The 19860-nt window shown below is 50.8% G+C and overlaps 1 protein-coding gene across 1 annotated transcript in view; it reads left to right on the top strand.

Moving 5' to 3' along the window:
- LOC129681540 (BOS complex subunit NOMO1) overlaps positions 1-19860 on the top strand; it is a 52118-nt gene that overhangs the window by 26603 nt on the left and 5655 nt on the right. The window contains exons 16-26 of the mRNA XM_055613504.1: positions 2102-2189; positions 3710-3773; positions 4887-4982; positions 8222-8440; positions 8523-8605; positions 9875-10034; positions 10176-10302; positions 11510-11623; positions 12324-12451; positions 13812-13953; positions 18150-18233. Coding sequence (XP_055469479.1) covers positions 2102-2189; positions 3710-3773; positions 4887-4982; positions 8222-8440; positions 8523-8605; positions 9875-10034; positions 10176-10302; positions 11510-11623; positions 12324-12451; positions 13812-13953; positions 18150-18233 — 1305 coding nt within the window. The remainder of the gene's footprint in view (positions 1-2101; positions 2190-3709; positions 3774-4886; positions 4983-8221; positions 8441-8522; positions 8606-9874; positions 10035-10175; positions 10303-11509; positions 11624-12323; positions 12452-13811; positions 13954-18149; positions 18234-19860) is intronic.

Below are 19860 nucleotides of genomic sequence, written 5' to 3'. Positions count from 1 at the left end.
ACACACACACACACACACACACCACACATACACACACACACACACACACCACACATACACACACACACACATAAAAAGAAATGCCTATCTTACAGCAATTGCCAGAGGCTGGCACAGCAAGAGTTCCCTTTTCTACGCAGAGTCCCTGTGCAGGAAGGCATCCTCACGGCTGCAGTGCTCCAGGCCTCCCTCATCCTGTGGGCCGTGGCGGCTGTGGTGCGGTGTGGTGTGTGTGTGGAGCTTGAGCAAGCTCCCTGTCTTTTCCTGTAGCATTGGGATCCCGTTGCCTACGTCTCAGGCTATGGAGAGGCCCAGCGAGCTGTTAACATTCCCTTGTTGCACCAGTTTGCTGTTTATTTTTTAAAATATATTTATCTATTATTTATATAGTGTCTGTCAGCATGTGTGCCTGCACACCAGCAGAGGGCACCAGATCTCATTATAGATAGTTGTGAGCCACCATGTGGTTGCTGGGAATTGAACTCAGAACCCTTGGAAGAACACCCAGTGCTCTAAACCTCTGAGCCTTCTCCAGCCCGGCCCCAGTTTGCTGTTTATTAAGTACAGCTGAGTTCTAGGTTGCTTCCTGGGGGCAGAGCTCACTTGCTCACTTGTTCTCTCTCATTTTGCTTTATTTTACTTTGCATTTTGGGGGACTAAACCCAGGGTTTCAAACATACTAAGCAAACACTTATTGCTGAGTTGTATTCCTGATCCTTAAACCATTTAAAAGTTATTATTCTATTTGTTTATTTATTGTTTTGAGATTGGGTCTCTATTATGTAGCCCTGATTGTCCTAGAACTCACTATGTAGACCAGGCTGGCTTCAAACTGACAGATCCAAATGCTTATGCCTCGCTAGTACTGGGACTAGCGATGGGCAGTACTGCCCTTTGCTTAAATTACTGTTATTTTGTGTAGCTGGGCGTTTTGCCTATGTATGTCCGTACTGCCTGTGTTCAGTGTTCAGTGAAAGCTAGAAGGGGACATTCGATCCCCTAGGACTGGAGTTACAGATGGCTGTGAGTCTCCACGTAGGAATCAAAACCACGTCCTCTGGAAGAACGGGCAGTGTTCCTAACTGATCAGCCATCTCTCTAGTGCCAACTTTTTAACTTTCTGTTTTTGAGACTGAGTTTTGTTGAGTTGCCCAGGCTGGTCTTGAACTCTTATCCTCCTGCTTCCCTCCCAAGTCAGTGGAATGTAGGCCAGCACCTATCTACCTGGCCACAGTCGCAAGGCTCCAGGGAAAGGGTTATCTCTGTAGTTTCCTTAGGGGCGTAGCAAATGTCACTGTTGGACCCCAGCAGAGAATCAGGCAGATGGTAACGGCATGGCTGCTTGTGACACTGGGGGAGCCTCAGCTGGCGTCTCCAAGGCCAGTCTGCTGCCCCAGCTGCCATAAGCTCTCAAGTCCCCACTTTATTCCAGGAGGTGGACTGGTGTGCATGCACGACTGAGCTAATGGGCACTCCTCTCCCTAAGCCCTTTAGTAGATGTCTGCTGTCTCTGAATTGAAGTCTGAATTGTCCTCTTCTGCCTTACCTCCTTGTCCACCTGTCCCCTGGGCCCACCAGCACCTGCTTGCCCAGTTCTGTCCGAGCTTGCTGCCTCTGTGCATGTTCATCCCTCTCCTCAGAGCTGCGCCCTCCCCAGAGATGCAGGTCATTAATTTTCTCTCACCACTGAGGCCTTAGCTACAGCTTCCTATGGGGAGGGTGGAGCTGGAGAACTCGCCGTGGTAGGTGCCCGTTCTGCTCGTTGTCTGAGCTGCTCTGCTTTATCAATCCTGTCTGACATCGCTTGTTCACTTGTTGAATTCCTGATTTTCTGATTTCCCGAATGAAAAGGTCACTCCGCTCCCCAGAGCAGGGGCCCCGTGATGCCTCCCTGACCTGAGTCTCCCCAGAGCAGGCGCTCTGTAAACAGGAGCTGACTGAATGCAAATAGCACACTTGAGTTGTACGTTTTTGAAGGTTTGCTGCTTTCCTGGGCCACCCAATGGCTCGAATGATTAATGGCCAAACTGATGTCTGGTTCAGAAACAGAAATAGTATCTCTGTCTCCCAGTAAGTCACTGTGTTGCCTTTGGCTCCACAGGAGTTTCATCAGGATGGAAATGGCCCTGAGAACGTGGGGATTTACAACCTCTCCCGAGGAGTCAACCGCTTCTGCCTGTCTAAGCCAGGTGAGCCTGGGAGGTGGGAGTGTGGGGCCAATATGGCCCTGAGCGGCAGAGACCCTGGGTCCTTTCGCCTTCAGAGATGGTAGTGACGTTGCTGGCCAGCGGCCTGTTTTTAGTGATGTCCTGACTTACCTCTAGTGCTCCACTACCTCTCTCAGGCTCTATTAAAAAGCAGTTTACACGGCATGAAGCTCACCTGCCTGGGGGTCAGTGGTGGAGTGCCAAGCCAGTGTGGCTTTGGGGCCTGGGCTTATCCCCCGTGCCAGGTTCACATTGCGGAATAGCCTGGGTCACTCATTCACTCAGACCCAGCCCTGGCAGCAGCTCAGGCAGTGTGTGCCTCCAGGCGGGATCCTGCTCTTTGGCACTTTCGCTTAACATAGTCTGGGAGTTGAGCCACACTGTAGTATCTGGTGCTTTTTCTTTTTTGTTGTTGAGTCATATTTCGTTGTGTGCGCACAACACATTCTCTGTGTGTGGCTGTTTGTCGTTGCTATTTGAAGTGCACTGGGATTGCTTCCATCTTTGGGTTTTAGGAATAACATGGCTATGAGCCGTGCCCGTGGTTTTGTGACTGTGTTTTAATTCCTAATGGGACCGTAACCATATGGTAAATTTATATGTAACTTGTAAAAGAAACTACCAATTCTTTTCCAGCACAGACTGCACCATTTGGTATCCACAGTACCTGCCCAAAGCCTGTTCGTGCTCTTTTGTTGTGGTTTTTGTCTGTTAGGGATTTTGAGCCACCTAGTACTCTCTGTGGATAGAGGCCTACTGCTACCCTCCAGTGTGGTGCTGGACTGGGGTCAGAGGTCGGGCAGTGGCTCTTGATGAAAGAACAGCAGAAATGTGGGGTACGGGAGCTAATCATGACCCCCAGTGTCCACTGCGCTGGGGTCCACTTTGTGCAGTGAGAACAGCAAGGGGCTTGAGGCCTCTGTAGGAGCCTGGTCAAAATACTGATGAGTGAGCCTGTCAGAGATTGGCGGCACTCCTCAGCAGACGGTGAGCTGTGCCCTGACCAAGGTGCCCTGATCAGGTTTATGCCCAGCAGTGTGCCCCGTGAGTGTCTTGTGCTTCTGCAGGCCTCCTCTGCCCCGCTCCTTTTCAGGACCACACAGCCATGGTTACCCTGAGCCCCTTAACAGAGTCCTCTCAGTTGAACTCTCAGTCTCAGATGGTGGCTCCATCTGAGCAGCTGCATCACAGGCTTCATTAAGTTCCAATCAGTGGTCAGCGCTCCTGAGGTGCTGTGGAGGGGGCCTGCGGTCAGTGGTCAGCGCTCCTGAGGGGCTGTGGAGGGAGGGTGTGGTCAGTGGTCAGTGCTCCTGAGCGGGCTGTGGAGGGTGGGGTCTTTGGCACAGGAGGGCGCCTGCCTGGTGTCCCCAGTCTTGTCCCCTCAGGTCTGTGACGTGCATGAGCTTTAAGATGAGGCACCCTGCCTTCTGAGCACACATGTTGGAAAGTGCCTCACACAGTGCTTCCTGTTGTCAGAAAATGACTTCTGGTTTTCTCTGTAGGCGTGTACAAAGTGACCCCTCGCTCCTGCCACCGGTTCGAGCAAGCCTTCTACACCTATGACACGTAAGGGTGCAGAGTGTTTTTGTGGGTGTGTTCTGGGGAGGGCACATTTGTCTGCTTCTGAGCTCACAGGTTTATTTCTGTTGCGTTTGTTTTCTTTTATAAGAGGTGAGATTAGGTGTTAATGAAACTCTAGATTCAGGTTTTACGATACTTGGATGTTGTGAGGAGATGGAGGCAGCCTGTCCTTCGTAAAATTCTGTAAACTCATGGGCTGGCAAGAGGGCTCCTTGGGTAAAGGTCCGTACTGAGCCAGCCTGGAGATCAGAGTTCAAAACCTGGAGACCGCGTCAAGGTGGAAGGAGAGAACAGACTCTGATCACCACGTGTGTTCTGTGGTGCGGGTTCCAATAATGATGATAAAGATGAGGATAATAACGGAATTCTGTGAGCCCAGACTGGAGAGCCATGCTGTGAAATGCCTTACAGATAGTCTTTGAACTAATTCCACTCGCAAAATCTAGCACCTCTTCTCCGTAGATCCCACACCCACTTGTGAAGTGCAACCATGGTGGCCTGAGCCAGAGTTCCTTCCCATCAGTAAGGGCTGGAGGTTTGGCATCTTGAATGTCTCATGTAGGTCTCCACTGCTATGATAAATGCTGACCAAAGCCAGCCGGGGGAGGAAAGGGTTCATTTGGCCTACTGTCCCAGTCCCAGTCCATCCTGAAGAGAAGTCAGGACAGGAACTCAAGGGGGAACCTGGAGCAGGAGCCGGTACAGAGGCCATGGAGGAGCTCTGACTGGCTTGCTCCCCTTGGCTTCCTTAGCCTGCTCTCTTACACACTCCAGGCCGCATGCCCAGGAGTGGCACTGCCCTCAGTGCGCTGTGCCCTCCCGCATCAACCATCTGTCAAGAAAATGAATGAAGCACAGGCTTGCTCACAGGCCAGTCTGGTGGGAGCTTTTTCTCAACCAAATTCCCTCCCGAATGACTTCATCTTGTTTTAAGTGACACAAACTAATCAGGACACTACTTGTGGGGCTTCCTGAGTTTCCTCGCCCTGACAGCAGGCTGCGTTCTCTCTGTATCAGGGAGGGCCCAGGGCAGTACTGATTCCCCTGGAGTCTGTGCGGTGCTTGCTGCTAGTGGCTTCTCTGTGCTCCGATTTGTAGGTCTTCACCCAGCATCCTGACGCTGACAGCCATTCGCCACCATGTTCTCGGAACTATCACCACCGACAAAATGATGGATGTCACAGTGACTATCAAGTAAGACGGCTGTTACATGTGTGCAGGGAGGCCCTGGGAGATCTAACAGACCCGGAGAAGGTGGTTCTCCAAGTGAACATGCCCTACACTCCAGCCATAAGCACAGCAGCTGGGTCCCAACTGTTCAAAGCGGGCTTCCTGACAGCTGGTGTCTGTTTCTTCTTCTTCTTCGTCGTCTTCTTCTTCTTCTTCTTCTTCTTCTTCTTCTTCTTCTTCTTCTTCTTCTTCTTCTTCTTCTTCTTCTTCTTTTTTTAAAGATTTATTTTATGTATATGAGTGTTCTATCTGCATTTACATCTGCTAGAAGAGGGAATCAGTTCACATTAAAGATGATTGTGAGCCACCATGTAGCCGCCAGGAATTGAATTCATGACCTTTGGAAGAGCAGACAGTGCTCTTAACCTCTGAGCCATCTCTCCAGCCCTGGCGCCTGCTTCTTAAATCTGTTTGAATACGTTATACTTTTTGGCTAAGGGGAAACACCTTCCAGGGTTTGTTCATTATAGTTTTAAGTATTTAGTGACTTTTTAAAAGATGCCTCTTTTTCTTTAGCTCCTTTCTTAAGGGTTTGAGGAGCAGGATGGCTCCTGTGTGGGTTGGAGGAGGTACTTGGCAGGCGGGCCTTGCTGAGGGGTCTTCCGAGCTGGGCGAGATGTGTCTGATAGCTCAGGATGTGGCAGACTTTGGGCAACATGGCTATCTCACACAGATGGATTGTGAGGAACTCTCTCCTTCCTCTCTCTCGTTGAAGACGTCTTTGTCTCCAGCCAGATTCCCGTCTTCATTTGTCGCAGACACTGAGAACACAAGCACACATACATGTGCACCCACACTCAGAGATATGGACACAGAGACACAAACACAAGCACATAAATGCCTACACATTCCACACACATACACAAATACACACACAAGCAAACACAAAGTACTTTGTTTGCTTATTGGTCCTAGGGATTGAACCCAGAACCCAGGGCATTGCATGTGCTAGGCAAACGCTCTACCATGGAGCTACACCTCCAGCCCTTACTTCCATTTTCACTTTGAGACAGAGTTCTGGTCAACTTGTGCAAGCTGGCCTTGAACTTGCTGTGTGAGCCTTTTTTCTCAATATCCTTCATAGCTGTGCCCAGCCTGTGTGACAATGCACCCAGAAAATACTATTGAGAATTGTCAAGGTGTGGCCTAGGGCTTCGTAGGGTGTAAATGTGGTATTGACGGACTCACAGGGAAGCAAACACAGAACTCTAACTTTATGGCTGTGACAGGGAGCATGTGAGAGCAAAAGCCTTTTGGCTATAGGGCTGGATAGATGGGAACAGGGTGTATGTGGGAAGGTCCTCGGTTGCATCTCAGTGAGGTGCGGGCACTGCAGGTGACTCTAGGCCACTGCTTTGTATCTTCATTATATTAACCTGTATAGCTTCAGGGGTGGGGCGGGAGATGTCCTCTCGTCACAGGCTTGTGCTAGTGGTATGAGCTGTGCATCTGGCTGGGCACTACCTCTTGGATCCTTCTAGGGACCCTGACCCTGCTAGACTGTATCTCAGCTGCTGGCTCTTGTATCAGTAGACCTTCTCTGTAGTCTCCCTTTGTTCAAAGCTGGCAGCTCCTCTCCTTTTCTGTTCCTTAATCATTGTCCTTTGGCCCCCCTGGTCCAGCCAACAAACAAACCTTTGTCTCTACGATCAAAATGTGTTCAGATCTCTTCTGGATCAGTACTGGGCTGTCCGCGCCCTTCGCCGTGGCCTTCTGTCCGCCTTCCTGTCTTGTCTGTGCCTCACTGCTCTCTCCACACAGCAGCCAGAGTGATCAGTCCTGTCTGCAGTGGAAACTCAGCTAGAGCCCACACAGGATGTTGGAATGTGTGTGACCCCTGCTTCCGCTCTGGCCCCTCTCACCTGTCTGTCCTTCCGTGAGTCCTCTGCCCCAGGTTTGCTGATCTTGCCATCTCCGAAACACCCAGTGAACTTGGGTGTTCACCTCGCCGTTCACTTTCCTGAGCCCCTGTCTACCAGGTCCACTCCCTTCCTGCCACTCTTTGCTCAGTGTCACCCTCTCAGGACCCTCTCTGTGCACCACAGCCCTCTGCTCACTGTGCCCATAGCTGCTGCCTTCCTTCCTGCACTGTGTTCGCTGGGCCTGTTCTAGTATCATCCTGCCCACAAAAATGTGACTTCTCAAGTCCAGGAGGGGTTCCCTTCAGCATGGGGTTCCCACTTCTGTTTTCTTCATTTCTTTTATCTTTTCTTCTCTTCCTCTTTCTTTCTTTTGTTTTTTTAGATAGAGTTTCTCTGTGGAGCCCTGGCTATCCTTGAACTCACTCTGTAGACCAGGCTGGCCTCAAACTCAAAGAGATCCACTCCTCTGTCCTCCCCCACCCCAAGTGCTGGCAGTAAAGGCATACACCACCATTGCCCAGCTCCGCACGCCTCCAGATTCCGGAGAGGTGGTGTGAAAGGGCAGGGATCATGGATCTCTGTGATCACGGTCTGAGTGCCTTGTGAAAGCTGGCAGGTTTTCATCAAGTTTTAGGTCCTTTATTCTGGCCAGTTCTGCTAGCATCTGTTTCTGTGTGCATCAAGCTGTTCAGTCATTTTATTTATTTTTTACTTTGTAATTTGTGTCCCATGTCGGTGCCAGTGCATGTGTGTAGAGGTCAGCCGTCAGTCGCAGGTATTGTTCCTCGGGAGCCATATACGATTTTTGAAACAGGGCCTCCTACTGGCCTGAGGCTTGTTGATTAGGTTAGACCGTCTGGTGGGAACAGGGTCCACCTGTCTTAGCCTCTGCAGAACTGGGATTATAAGCACATTGTCACCATATCTGACTTTTTTGAAAATGTGGGTTTGGGGACTCAGATCCTCATGTTGACATGAGGCAGGCACTTTCCTAGCCCCGGTTTTTAATTTTTGCTAAACTAATTTGTGTTTATTATTATTCCTTTTTTTAAATTTTAGTTTATGTATGCAGGTGTTTTGCCTGCATGTATGTCTGTACTATTGTATGCATAGGCCAGAAGAGGTCCCGGCATCAAACCCGGGTCCTCCGGAAGATCAGCCAGCTAATGAGTTGGCACTCCAGCCCTCTAGTTGTTAGTGTTTTTGGAATGAAGGACTGTGCCACTGTTGTGTGTCATTGTAAGGTGTCCGGCCTTTGCTCACGAGTCCCCAGGTGTGGGAATATCAAGTTCCCATCCAGTGCAGCACCATGCCCCAGCACCAGCCCTGACTCTCCTCCAGGTCGTCCATTGACAGCGAGCCAGCCTTGGTCCTAGGACCTCTCAAGTCTGCACAGGAGCTGCGGAGGGAACAGCAGCTGGCAGAGATTGAGACCCGCAGGCAGGAGAGGGAGAAGAATGGCAAAGAAGAGGGTGAGGATGGCAGGGCCAGGCCTCCGGGGCAGGAGATGGTGGATGAGTTACAGGGCCCCTTCTCCTACGACTTCTCCTACTGGGCCCGGTAAGTGCTCGTGCTCTCCACCGCCCTGTCCCCCTGTGTGATGGAGCTAGCCAGCCACCCTGAACTCTCCTCACTCCTTCAGGTCTGGAGAGAAAATCACTGTTACACCCTCATCCAAAGAGCTGCTCTTTTACCCCCCATCCATGGAAGCCACTGTCAGTGGAGGTACGAGTCCGCTCCATGAGCAAGTGTCATCCTTTGTTTCTCTTTGTGTGTGTTTAAATGGTTTTGTGTTATACTTGCAGCCGTGTCTCTAAGCCACCTGAAAGCCTCTTTGGCACTTGGTGTCACTAGTAGGTTCATACATGCATGCATGGATGCATGGATGGGTGGGTGGGTGGATGGATGGATGGATGGGTAGGTGGTTGGGTGGGTGGGTGGATGGATGGATGTGTGAATGGCTACATGGGTGGATGGATGGATGGATGGATGGATGGATGGATGGATGGATGGATGCATGGGCGGATGGTTGCAGGAATGGTTGGGTGGATGGATACATGGATGGATGGATGGATGGATGGATGGATGTTTGAATGGATGCATGGGTGGATGGTTGCAGGGATGGATGGATGGATGGATGGTTGGATGGATGCATGCATGCATGGATGGATGGATGGATGCAGGGATGGTTGGGTGGATGGATGGATGCAGGGATGGTTGGGTGGATGGATGCATGGGTGGATGGATGCATGGGTGGATGGTTGCAGGGATGGATGATGGATGGATGGATGGATGGGTGGATGGATGGATGGATACATGGATGCATGGATGCATGGATGGATGCAGGGATGGGTGGTAGAGGTAGCTTCTGTGACTGCAGTTGAGACGGTGGTTTTTGGAGAAGGACCTGTCTTTCTTTGATGTTACTGATCCAGAAGGTGGAGGAAGAGCCATACCACCTGTTGCCACGCTTGCTTGAGCTTGCTGCTTCTGAATGGTTTGGCTTTTCCTGTGCTAGGTGTGGAGGGAAGGTCTTTTGGGGGAACAGGTTATCAGTGATTTCTCTGGGGAGCATTTGTATGGTGTGTGTTTAGAGTTGGGTATGTTGGAAGAATACATTTCAGGTGTGTCCTGTGCTCCCCTTTCATCTTCCCACTGGGTCCAAGGGGGAACAGCACTCCCCCCCCCAGAGCAGGTGTCTTGCTCTGTCTCCATCTTATTCTCTTGAGACAGAGTCTCTCAACCTGGAGGTAGACTGCAGCCAATAAGCCCCAGCCATCCTCTTGGCTTCAGCCCTCAGTGCCAAGGTTATAGGCACATAATGGCTAGAGCTGGCATTTTACATGTGTACTGGGATCAGACCCACGTCTTCATGCTTGCAGAACTGAACCGTCTCCCCAAACCAAGCTCCTCATCTCAGGTGTAGGCCTTCTTTCATCAGAAAACTCCTCCTTCTGTATCGCCATCCCATTCTTTTGTTTTTTTCCTTCTTAGAAAGCTGCCCAGGGAAGTTGATTGAGATCCATGGGAAGGCAGGCTTGTTCCTGGAAGGCCAGATCCACCCAGAGCTGGAGGGAGTGGAGATTGTCATCAGTGAGAAGGGGACAAGTTCACCCTTGATCACCGTCTTCACTGATGACAAAGGTGCCTACAGGTATGTCCCCAAGGAGAAACCACCTGGCTGAGCCCAGCAGAGAGCTTTCTGAGGCAGGTCTGGCTTCGGGGGGGGGGGGGGGCTGTGCCTCCTCTGAGGCTGGAAACGTCCATGTGCAGTGTTGGGCTCTCTTTCCTTCAGTGTTGGCCCCCTGCACAGCGACCTGGAGTACACTGTGACCTCCCAGAAGGAGGGCTACGTGCTGACTGCCGTGGAAGGGACCGTGGGAGACTTCAAGGCTTACGCCTTGGCCGGCGTGAGCTTCGAGGTAACGTGCTCCAAAGACCACTTCACTGAGGGTAGCGCACATGACAGAAAACCACGCAGAAAGTTCACCGGCCAGTTTTACACATGTCACACGCCACACAGACACAAGCACTGTCAAGGTAGCAAGTTTCCTGTCCCCGTAGTCCTTCATGCTGGTGCTGCTGCCTCCTGCTGTCAGTGAGTGTCCGTCTCCCCGAGCGTTTGTCTAGTGGGATTGTGTTCCGTGTGCGCCTGGCTTCCTTTACTTGGGTACACTGCGGAGAGACATCGACTTTCATGTGGTTATGCGTGTTTCAGCTGTCTTTTGACCTCCTCACGCTCACCCCCACTCCGCTTTGCAAACAGGGTGTCCAGCCCAGACTACTGGCCTCTAAGCCTCTGACTTCCTGTGTAGAGGAATATAACTCTGAACTCCCAGTCCTCCTGTGTGTGTCTCCCAAGCTCTGAAATGACAGGCATTCTTGTCCGCACCCGGGATATGCAGTACTGGGGATGGCACAGCTGTGACAAAATGCCTAACACAAGCAGGGACGAAAGGACTGGTTTAGGTTCATGGTTTGAGGGCCCCATCCATGTGGGTGGGCAGGCATGGTAGCAGCTGGAGCAGGAGGCCGCCTGCTCACCTCTCCATAGATCAGGGAGCAGAGGGAACTTAGGCAAGTCCCTTCCTCCGTCTGTGGTGACCCAGTCTCTCAGCGAGGCTCCTCCAGAGTTTGCACATTCTCCTGCAGCATCACCTGCACCTGGGGGCCCAGGGCTCAGGTGTGCGAGCCTGTGGGCACATTTCACGCCATACTGAGCGCTGCAACGGCTCTAAGTGGTTGACCACCCGAGGAAAGACATGCGTGCTGGCGACATTTCGGTCATCGACCCTTCTGTTCTGAAGTGTGCAGCTGGCCCTCCTGCTGTGGGCTGCTGCCTCTGCTCTGCAGTGTTCTGATGAGTCAAACAGCAAGTGGGACTAGTGAGAACTATGAGAACAAGTTGCAGAGCTCCATGCACAGCCTGCCATTTCTGCCCCATCCCCCACCCCTAGCACACCCAGCATTGTAAGTGTGGACCATAGAAAGTCTCCTTCCTCGGTGGTCTCTCAACACTACCTGTGGGAGGAATAGAGCCCCTGTCCCTGAGAGAATGACAGAAGATCGCCCCCTGCTCGCTTGGGAGCTGCTGTCCTCGTGCTTATCAAGTGTGACCTTTCTTCCCAGATTAAAGCTGAAGATGACCAGCCCCTCCCTGGGGTCCTCTTATCCCTCAGTGGCGGCTTGTTTCGGTCCAACCTCCTGACCCAAGACAACGGCATTCTGACCTTCTCAAACCTGGTGAGGCCGCGTTCTACAACTCCCTAGTTGCTGGCCAGCGTAAGAACAGACGGCGGTGGGGCCTCTGGAGGTGCACGGGTTGCAGTTTTACTCAGGACTCACTGGTGGTGATCAATGTCGTCTTTTACTTGACCCATCACCAAGGCAGTACAATTAATTGCCTGACCACAGCAGCCCCTCCCTTAGGCAGCCCTTTGTTTTCCACAGAGCCTGTTGTTCCGTTTTGTTTTTGTTTTTGTGGGGGGGAAACAGTGGCTTGCTCGCTTGGGCTTCTTCTTCAAAATCCAGTCCATGTGTAAAGGGGGTGAAGTACCAAGTTTTTGTTTGTGGCAGCTCAAGGCCATGTCCTGTGGGTTCAGGAGGTGTATGTGCGTGTTGACAGACGGTCACCCCTGGGAGTCCACGGGCCGAGCTCGCTTGGTGCAAAGCCCCTAGAGGTCACAGGGCCTCTAGTCATCAGCTGCTTGCTTGCTGTGTCATTTCCTGCTGTTCATTCAGGTTCTGACTCTTAAGTTCAGGCGTGGCTTCTGTTTCCCTGAGGTGCTAAAGGTGGTAACTCCCCGTTCATGCCATGTAGTAATACAGCCGCCATCTCTGTGCCTGGGAGGCTCTGCTGCCCTGTTGCCTCATTTGTGGCTCATGGTGACTCTAAGCCATTCCCAGTATGGCAGCCATCTTGATTGTGCCTGTCTCTTGGCAGAGTCCTGGCCAGTACTACTTTAAACCCATGATGAAAGAGTTCCGCTTTGAGCCGTCCTCACAGATGATAGAAGTACAGGAGGGGCAGAACCTGAGGATCACCATTACTGGCTTCCGAACCGCCTACAGGTGCGTGCCCCCCAGGCTGCAGGTGACCTCTGGCCTCTCATCTAGACATGCCCCCTGCCTTCATGTGGACTCAGTGTGGGGGGACTTGAGGTAAGAAGGGGTCAGAGAGGTGACTCAGCTCCATCTTGCAATGCATAGGTGACTACTACTTCCCTCCAGTGTGCCCCCACTTCCTGCCCTCCTCGTGTCCGCCTCCTTCCAGTATGTTGCCTACTGACCACTCACCAGGATGCTTCTTCAATTCTAGTCTGTGGAAGCCTAGTGTCTTGCTTTAAAAATTATGTTTAAAAAATATTTGAAATATGCTTACATTTTTAAAAGGAAATATAATAACTTGAGAAGAACTTGCAAATGTTGAAGGAGAATAGACACTGGGAAATTACCTTTCTTGGCTGAGTGTGGTTTTGAAGCCAGCCTGGTCTACATAGTGAGTTCTAAGATAGCCAGGGCTATAGACAGAACCAGTCTCAGACAAAAACAAAAAATCCACCAAATGAGCCAAATCAATAAGTGAATAAATAATGGCATTTCTATTCTTGCCTCCTTGACCCCTAACATCCCTTCTTAGAAATGTCCAGAATTTCTACTTTTTTTGTTTTTGTTTTTGTTTTTTGTTTTTTAAGACAAAGTCTCTCTGTGCAGCTCTGGCTGTCCTGGACTTGCTTTGTAGACCAGGCTGTCCTCAAACTCACAGAGATCTCCTACCTCTGCCTCCCAAGCACTGGGATTACAGGCCTGCACCACCATACCCAGGTTCCACTTGTTCTGAACACTCCAGAAATAGTTCGTGAAAATTCTCACTACATTGGAGTGATAATCCACTAACTGGACAGATGATAGGTACAGATTCTGTGCATGCACACAGACATGCGTGCTCATGTGGGTTTGCAAAAGCACTTTGGATGAAGGAAAATGGGCCATTTCAGGTTGCAGAGATGCTCAGAGGTTAAGAGCACTGGCTGTTCTTCCAAAGGTTCTGAGTTCGATTCCCAGTAACCACCTGGTGGCTCACAACCATCTATAATGAGATCTGGTGTCCTTTTCTGGTGTGCAGGTGTACATGCAGGCAGAGTACTGTATAATAATAAATAAATTTTAAAAAAAGAAAAATGGACCATTTTAACCAGTTATGTGGAATGAAAACTCTTGTGCGATATTTACGTTATCAAATGCTTCATAATTTCAAATTAAAGATTAGCAAGGGTGAAAACATTCCACTCCTACGTATGTCTTCCTGGCCCAGGCGTCTCTAAGTGGCCTGGAAGTGTCCCCGGAAAGCAGTTTTGCCCTGCAGCCATTGTATCACAGGTGCTGTGTGCTCCAGAGGCTGAAGGCGCCATGTCTGTCTCTCCTCTTGCAGTTGCTATGGCACAGTGTCTTCTCTAAACGGGGAGCCGGAGCAGGGCGTCGCTGTGGAGGCTGTGGGGCAGAAGGACTGCAGCATCTACGGAGAAGACACCGTGACAGACGAGGAGGGGAAGTTCCGGTTGCGTGGACTGCTGGTGAGGCTGTGTGTTTCGTGGGTGTTTTCTGGCTGTCAGTGGTGTCCTTGTGGGATAGCCTGGGCCAACAGGCTGGAGGTGTGAACTCTAGAATCCCTGAGCCGTGCGTGTGTTTTAGCTGACAAGGTGCATGTTTCGCCCACATGCCTGGTTTGGTCTGTGGGAAAATAAGGCTTTAAAAGGGGGGTTGTTGGAGCTTTTCCCAGTGCTGAGTGCTCATGGCTTGCGCCAGGGCTGTGAAACCAAGGCAGAGGGGCCAGAGGGGCATTGTGCGTGGCTAAGGTGCTGGCAGGCTTCAGGGAGTGGTCGGGACTGGAGGGCACGGCACAGGTAAAGGCCTGTCACTCAGCTCCAGGTTACAATGGCTGTGGGTATAGGAAGCATTGCCAAGTGATTAGAACTTTTAAAAGAGAAGCCCCAAGTCGTATTTTATTGGCAAAATTGCTTAACTACCTTCTCTCCTGCCCCAGTTCTTGATTTTTCTTTTCTTTCTTTTTTTTTTTTTTTTTTTTTACCCTTGGTTGTCCTGGGTTCACTTTGTAGACCGGGCTGGCCTTGAACTCACAGAGATCCACATGCCTCTGCCTTCCCAAGTGCTGGACTTACAGGTACCACTGCACTCGGCCAATTCCTGATTTTTAGATATTAACTAGTTAAGAAAAACATTTGACATAATGGTATGGCACAGAGGAGCCACTTGTCCCTGGGACCACCTAGCCCTGACACTGGGCTTTGGGTCTGTGGTGCTTTCTTCCTGGGGTTTAGGCTGTTTATACATTCGTCTGCTCCTTCGGTGTTCACAGAGTCCCCAACAAGGACTTTGTGTCTGCTGGTCACCCGTACACTGAGGTGAGAGCGTTGGCCTGACAGCACGGCTGCAGACTGCCTGATGTGACAGCTCTAAAGCACAGACAGCAGCCCCTTAGGAAGTGTAACGACACAGGACTGAGCGGGCCTCCCTCAGGTGGTCCTCCCGCTGCCGCACCCCGAGGGCCAGGGGCATGGGGGTTGCCTTTTCTCGGCTGGCCCCTCTCCCCTCCCTTGGGTGTGCTCTGCTTTCTTGCTTCTCCTGGTTTTAGAGTGACAATTTCATATCACCTTTGTTCCCCCAGGGTCCTCCTGGCCTGGGCTGTTGTAAATTCCCAGTTAACACGTTTGATTGAATGAAACTGAACAAAGCCCGCTTCTCCGTGGTGATAATTTCTGCTGCTTGGCACTCCCGGCAGCTGCCCCTTCCCCAAGTTATAATTCACTGGTGCTCCTCTAGTGGCTTTAGGTGTGCTCCTGGGGGCAGTGTGAACCTCCACGTGGAAGGGCTCACACCAGGTGTGAGCCTTCAGTGGTTGCCCTTCTCTGGAAGACAGGGGAAGTTACTAGAAATGCCTTCTTAGATTAAGGATTTCAACAATGCTGTAGTGACGCCTGGCTGCAGGGTGCCTGTGCAGACAGCTCTAAAAAGGCATGGCTGCTCTCTCAGTGCAGGCATTTCATGACCAAAATCAAGTTGGAGAGGAAAGGGTTTATTTCACTTACACTCTCACATCACTATTCATCATTAAAGGAAGTCAGGGCAAGAGTTCAAACAGGGCAGGAGCTGATGCCGAGGCCATGGAGGGGTGCTGCGTACCAGCTTGCTTTCCCCTGGCTTGTTCAACCTTTTTTCTCATAGAACCTAGGACCACTAGCCCAGGGATGGCACCACCCAAATCGCCTAGGCTTTCCCACATCAATCACTGCTTAAGAAAACGCTCTACAAACTTGCCTACAGGCAAATCTGATAAAGGCATTTTCTCTTCCAGATGATTCTAGTCTAGCTTGTGTTAGGTTGATATAACTGTCCAGCACGGCTGCCAAAGGCTGTAGGCAAATCCTCGGGACAGCTAGCCAAGGATTGAGATGGTTCTGTGAGGATTGTAGCCCAGCCCCTGGCCCTGGGCCAAGTGACAGTGGCCACTATTTCCAGATTTAATAGTACCGTCTCCTCTCTTTGAGTCTCTTCGCCTCAAATTGCAAATAACTGATTGATACATCCAGGCCTAATTGAACACCTGTCTAATTGTGGGCTTAGCTTTAACTGGCTTCATAGTGTTTTATTTCTTTTTAATAATGTTTTTATTTACTCTTTGAGAATTTCATACACTGTATTTTTATATTCTTTTCCCTCCTCCAACTCCTTCCAGATCCTGTCTACCTTCCTACTGACCCAACTTTATGATCTTTTTCTCTCTTCAAAAACAAAACAAAAACCCCAGAAAGCTGATGTAGAGCATGGTATTCAGTTGTGCTGGCTGGCTGCTCCTGGGCCCAGGGCCTGCCCTGGGTGTGGTTGATGTACCCAGTATCGCTTGACTGGAGGAAACTGATTTTCCCCTGTCTCAGAAACTATCAGTTACCAGTAGCTTCTTGGTGATGGGTGGTTTTGTGCTCACTTCTCTGTTGCGCTGCGTTTTTGTCTGGCTTAGGCTGTGGGCCTTGCACATGCTGTCACACTCTCGGAGTTCATGTATGTCTGCACCGCTGTGTCCTGAAGTCATCTGTTACCTCTGGCCCTTTCCAGCTTTCTACCCCCTTTTCTACATAGGCCCCTGGGCACTGAGGGGAAGGGCGTGATCATAGGTATTCCATTTCTTGCTGAGCACTCAAAGTCTCTCAGCCTCTCTGCATGTTGTCCAGGTGTGGATTTCTGTGTTAATTAGCATGTACGTGGAGAAGAAGCTTCTCAGGTATGGGGTAGTGAGGCGCTGATGAGGCTATAGTGATATGTTTTATTGCTGTGTTCATTTAGCATAATAATGTAGTAGGTTTTCCCCTAGGGCCCATGGCCCATCCACTCTTACAGTCTAGTGGAGTTAGCTCAGGTGCGGGCTCCATCTTGAGAACAGGCCTTAAATCCAAACTAAATGAAATTAAATCAACAAGGCAGACACTGCCGTAACGTTGACCCCACTGTTTCACCAGCAGACACCTTGCAGACGAGGTGTTATGTAGATTGCAGGGTTAGTGTCAGGGGAGACTGGTGATCACTTCTCTCTGGTACCGTGCACAGCACCTTCTAGCTCTAGCTAGCAGGGGTGACGCTTCCAGGTGAGCGCCCACTCGATTTCTCCGTGTTCTGTGACTCGAGTCTGTGGTCTCGTAGCAGTAGGCTGCTCTAACCACCAACCTGTGGAGAGTGACCACAGGCATTAGGGTTCTGCTGTAATGTTGGGGGGTCTGTGGGACATTCTAGCACAGTGCTTTATTTATTTATTTACTTACTTATTTTTGAGGCAGGGTTTGTGTGGCCCTGGCTGTCCTGGACTCACTCTGTAGACCAGGCTGTCTAGAACTCATAGAAGTCTGCCTGCCTCTGCCTCCTGAGTGTGAGTGCTGGGACTAATGGCGTGTGCCACCACACCTGGCATGTTTGTATTTTTCAAGTAAAAGATTTATTGTCTTTGGAAAGATGTCATGAGTCCTTTGTAGAATTCAAGCAACATATAGAAAAGAGCATGACCTGGAGGGAAGACGGCCTGTAGGGGCCTTAGGTGCTTGAGGCTGCTCAGTCTGCCTGCTGCTCTCAGCTCAGGGCTGCACAAGGCAGGAGAGCGAGCTCTGCCTGCCAGTCTGTGCTGATCTAAAAGTAACCGTCCTCCCTGGGTTTTCTCCTCGAGGCACACAGACACTGGGACCTCAGCCCTGTGCTTCAGAACTTGACCCTAGAGCTGTGCTGTTGGTGGCTAGAAGTTGATACCAGAGCTTTTCCAATAATATTTTTGGTGAACATAATAATATTTCTATAAATTTGATCAATAAAACAAAGTTAGAAATAAGAACATTTAAAAAATATTTTAAAAACTTTTTAGAGAAAAATAGCCTCAAATCCTGCTTGCCAGAGTGCCCATCCACTGTAAGGATCTACAGCTTGCTTTCAGTTGTCACTGGGACATGCACAGGTGGGGATAGGATGAGCACGGTGTGGGGAGAGTCTAGGACAGTCAGGGCAAATGCCTGTACTCAGGAAACACCTCAGTTAGTCTTCTGTGAGCCAGGAAGAAAGAGAACCGGTTGGAAGGAATCACAGCACTAATGGTGTCTTGTCGCTAACATGCTTAGAAAGCGGATGGGTGGATGGTGAAACGGGGTCAGAGGTGTCACTGTCAGGTCGTGTGTGACGGACGGATTCTGTGGAGAAGTAACAGCTGGTCTCTTTGTAGCCAGGGTGCTCGTACCACGTGCAGCTGAAGGCAGAGGGCAATGAGCACATCGAGCGGGCACTGCCCCACCATCGCGTGATTGAGGTAAGCATCGCCCCTGCCATGCCTGGGAGGTGGCTTCTGAGGAGTGCTGCCAGGTAGGGTGTAAATCCCAGCTCGGTCGCATCGTCGTGTGCTCATGCGGGTGTCTAAAGAGGGCCTTCTTCTCCGTGTGGTCTTAGGTTGTGGATGTGTGAGGGTGTGCACAGATGAGGATGTGTGGAAGCCACAGGTGGAGGCCAGCTCTCTGTTTATAGAGGCAGGGTCTCTCGCAGACCCTGGAACTCAGGATTTCAGCTTGCTTGGCCAGCCAGCTTGCCCTGGGGATCATTTGTGCCCACTTCCTGAGTGCTGGGATTAAAGGTTGGCCGCCATGCCCATGTCTTTTAACGGGTTCTGGGGGTCCAGACTTCAGTCCTGACACTTGTGTAGCAAGCATTTTATCCACTGAGTCATCCGCCCAACCTTTAAAAACAATTGATTTAGCCAGGCAGTGGTGGCTCACACATTTAATCTCAGCACTGGATCTCTGAGGCCAGCCTGGTCTACAGAGTGACCACACAGCAACCCTGTCTCAAAAACAAACAAACAAACAAAAAAACCTTAATTATTTAATTTTTTAATTTATTCTTTGATAATTTCATACATATGTACAATGTATTTTAATCCTATCCACTCCCTTTTTCTAATTCCCTCCAAATTTCCCTCAATTCCCCCTCCCAAGTTCATGTTTTCCTTTTTAATTTCCATGGCCTGCTGAGTAAGTGCTGCCATACACACGGATGTGCGGCCATCCACTGGGCCATGGGCTGCCTGCCGATGGCCACGCTATCACAGAAAAACGACTCTCCCTTCCCCCGGAGCCATCAAGGGCCGGCAGCTCCCAAGGCAGGCCTTGGGTGTCATAATTCTCCCCCCATCTATGCAACAGTTTTGGTTGGCTTGTTGTGTGCGGGTACCTGCAGCAGCTGTGAGGTCATGAGGGCACTGGCCACCTCCTGTCTGCAAGCCGGCATGGCGCAGCTCCCCTTTCCACCCTCCGGCATTCTTTCCGGGGTCCTGAGTCTTGGAGGTGGCGGCTTGGCGCAGATGTCTCGTTTAGATATGCCGCCATTCTCATCACTTTGACTGATCATGAGTCTCCGCATTGACCACTGCAGAAATAAGCTTCTCTGGCCAACACTGAGGCAGCCCAGAATCTGTGGCTGTGAACATAAATATTTAGCGGTTTGGCAACATGACTCCTTGGTAGAACACTAGCGAGTCCCTGTAGGGCCTGCAGCCTCTCAGCTATGGGCTTTTGACCCATCTCCGTCACAGGAAGCTGCTGAGACACCATTAAAGTGCCGCTCTTCCCTCTGGCTAGACCGGAAGGCTTCTGGGCACAGAACTGCCTGCCGGGAGGAGCAGAGTGGTGGGCCTGTGGGATTTGCTGACCTGGGGGCTAGATTGATGGCCTCTGCCATTTTAAACAGCTGTCTGCTCAGGCCACAGTTTCGTGGTTTTACTTTTCATGCTCTGGTGACTCTCAGCAGCAGTAGACTGTAGTCAGGTGGTCAGGAAGAGAAGTGAGCCCCGTGGTCTCCACATGGGGTGTGGGCAAGGACAGCCAGGGCCTTGCTCTGTGTGTCTGTGGGCCAGGCGGAGCCCGCTGCCCACTGCCTGTGCCTTG

The sequence above is a fragment of the Psammomys obesus genome, unplaced genomic scaffold (genome assembly GCF_907164565.1).
Source record: "Psammomys obesus unplaced genomic scaffold, mPsaObe1.curated_primary_1811, whole genome shotgun sequence".
Taxonomy (NCBI): Eukaryota; Metazoa; Chordata; class Mammalia; order Rodentia; family Muridae; genus Psammomys; species Psammomys obesus.
Note: the sequence above shows the minus strand (reverse complement) of the source record. Positions and strands in the feature narration are given on the sequence as shown.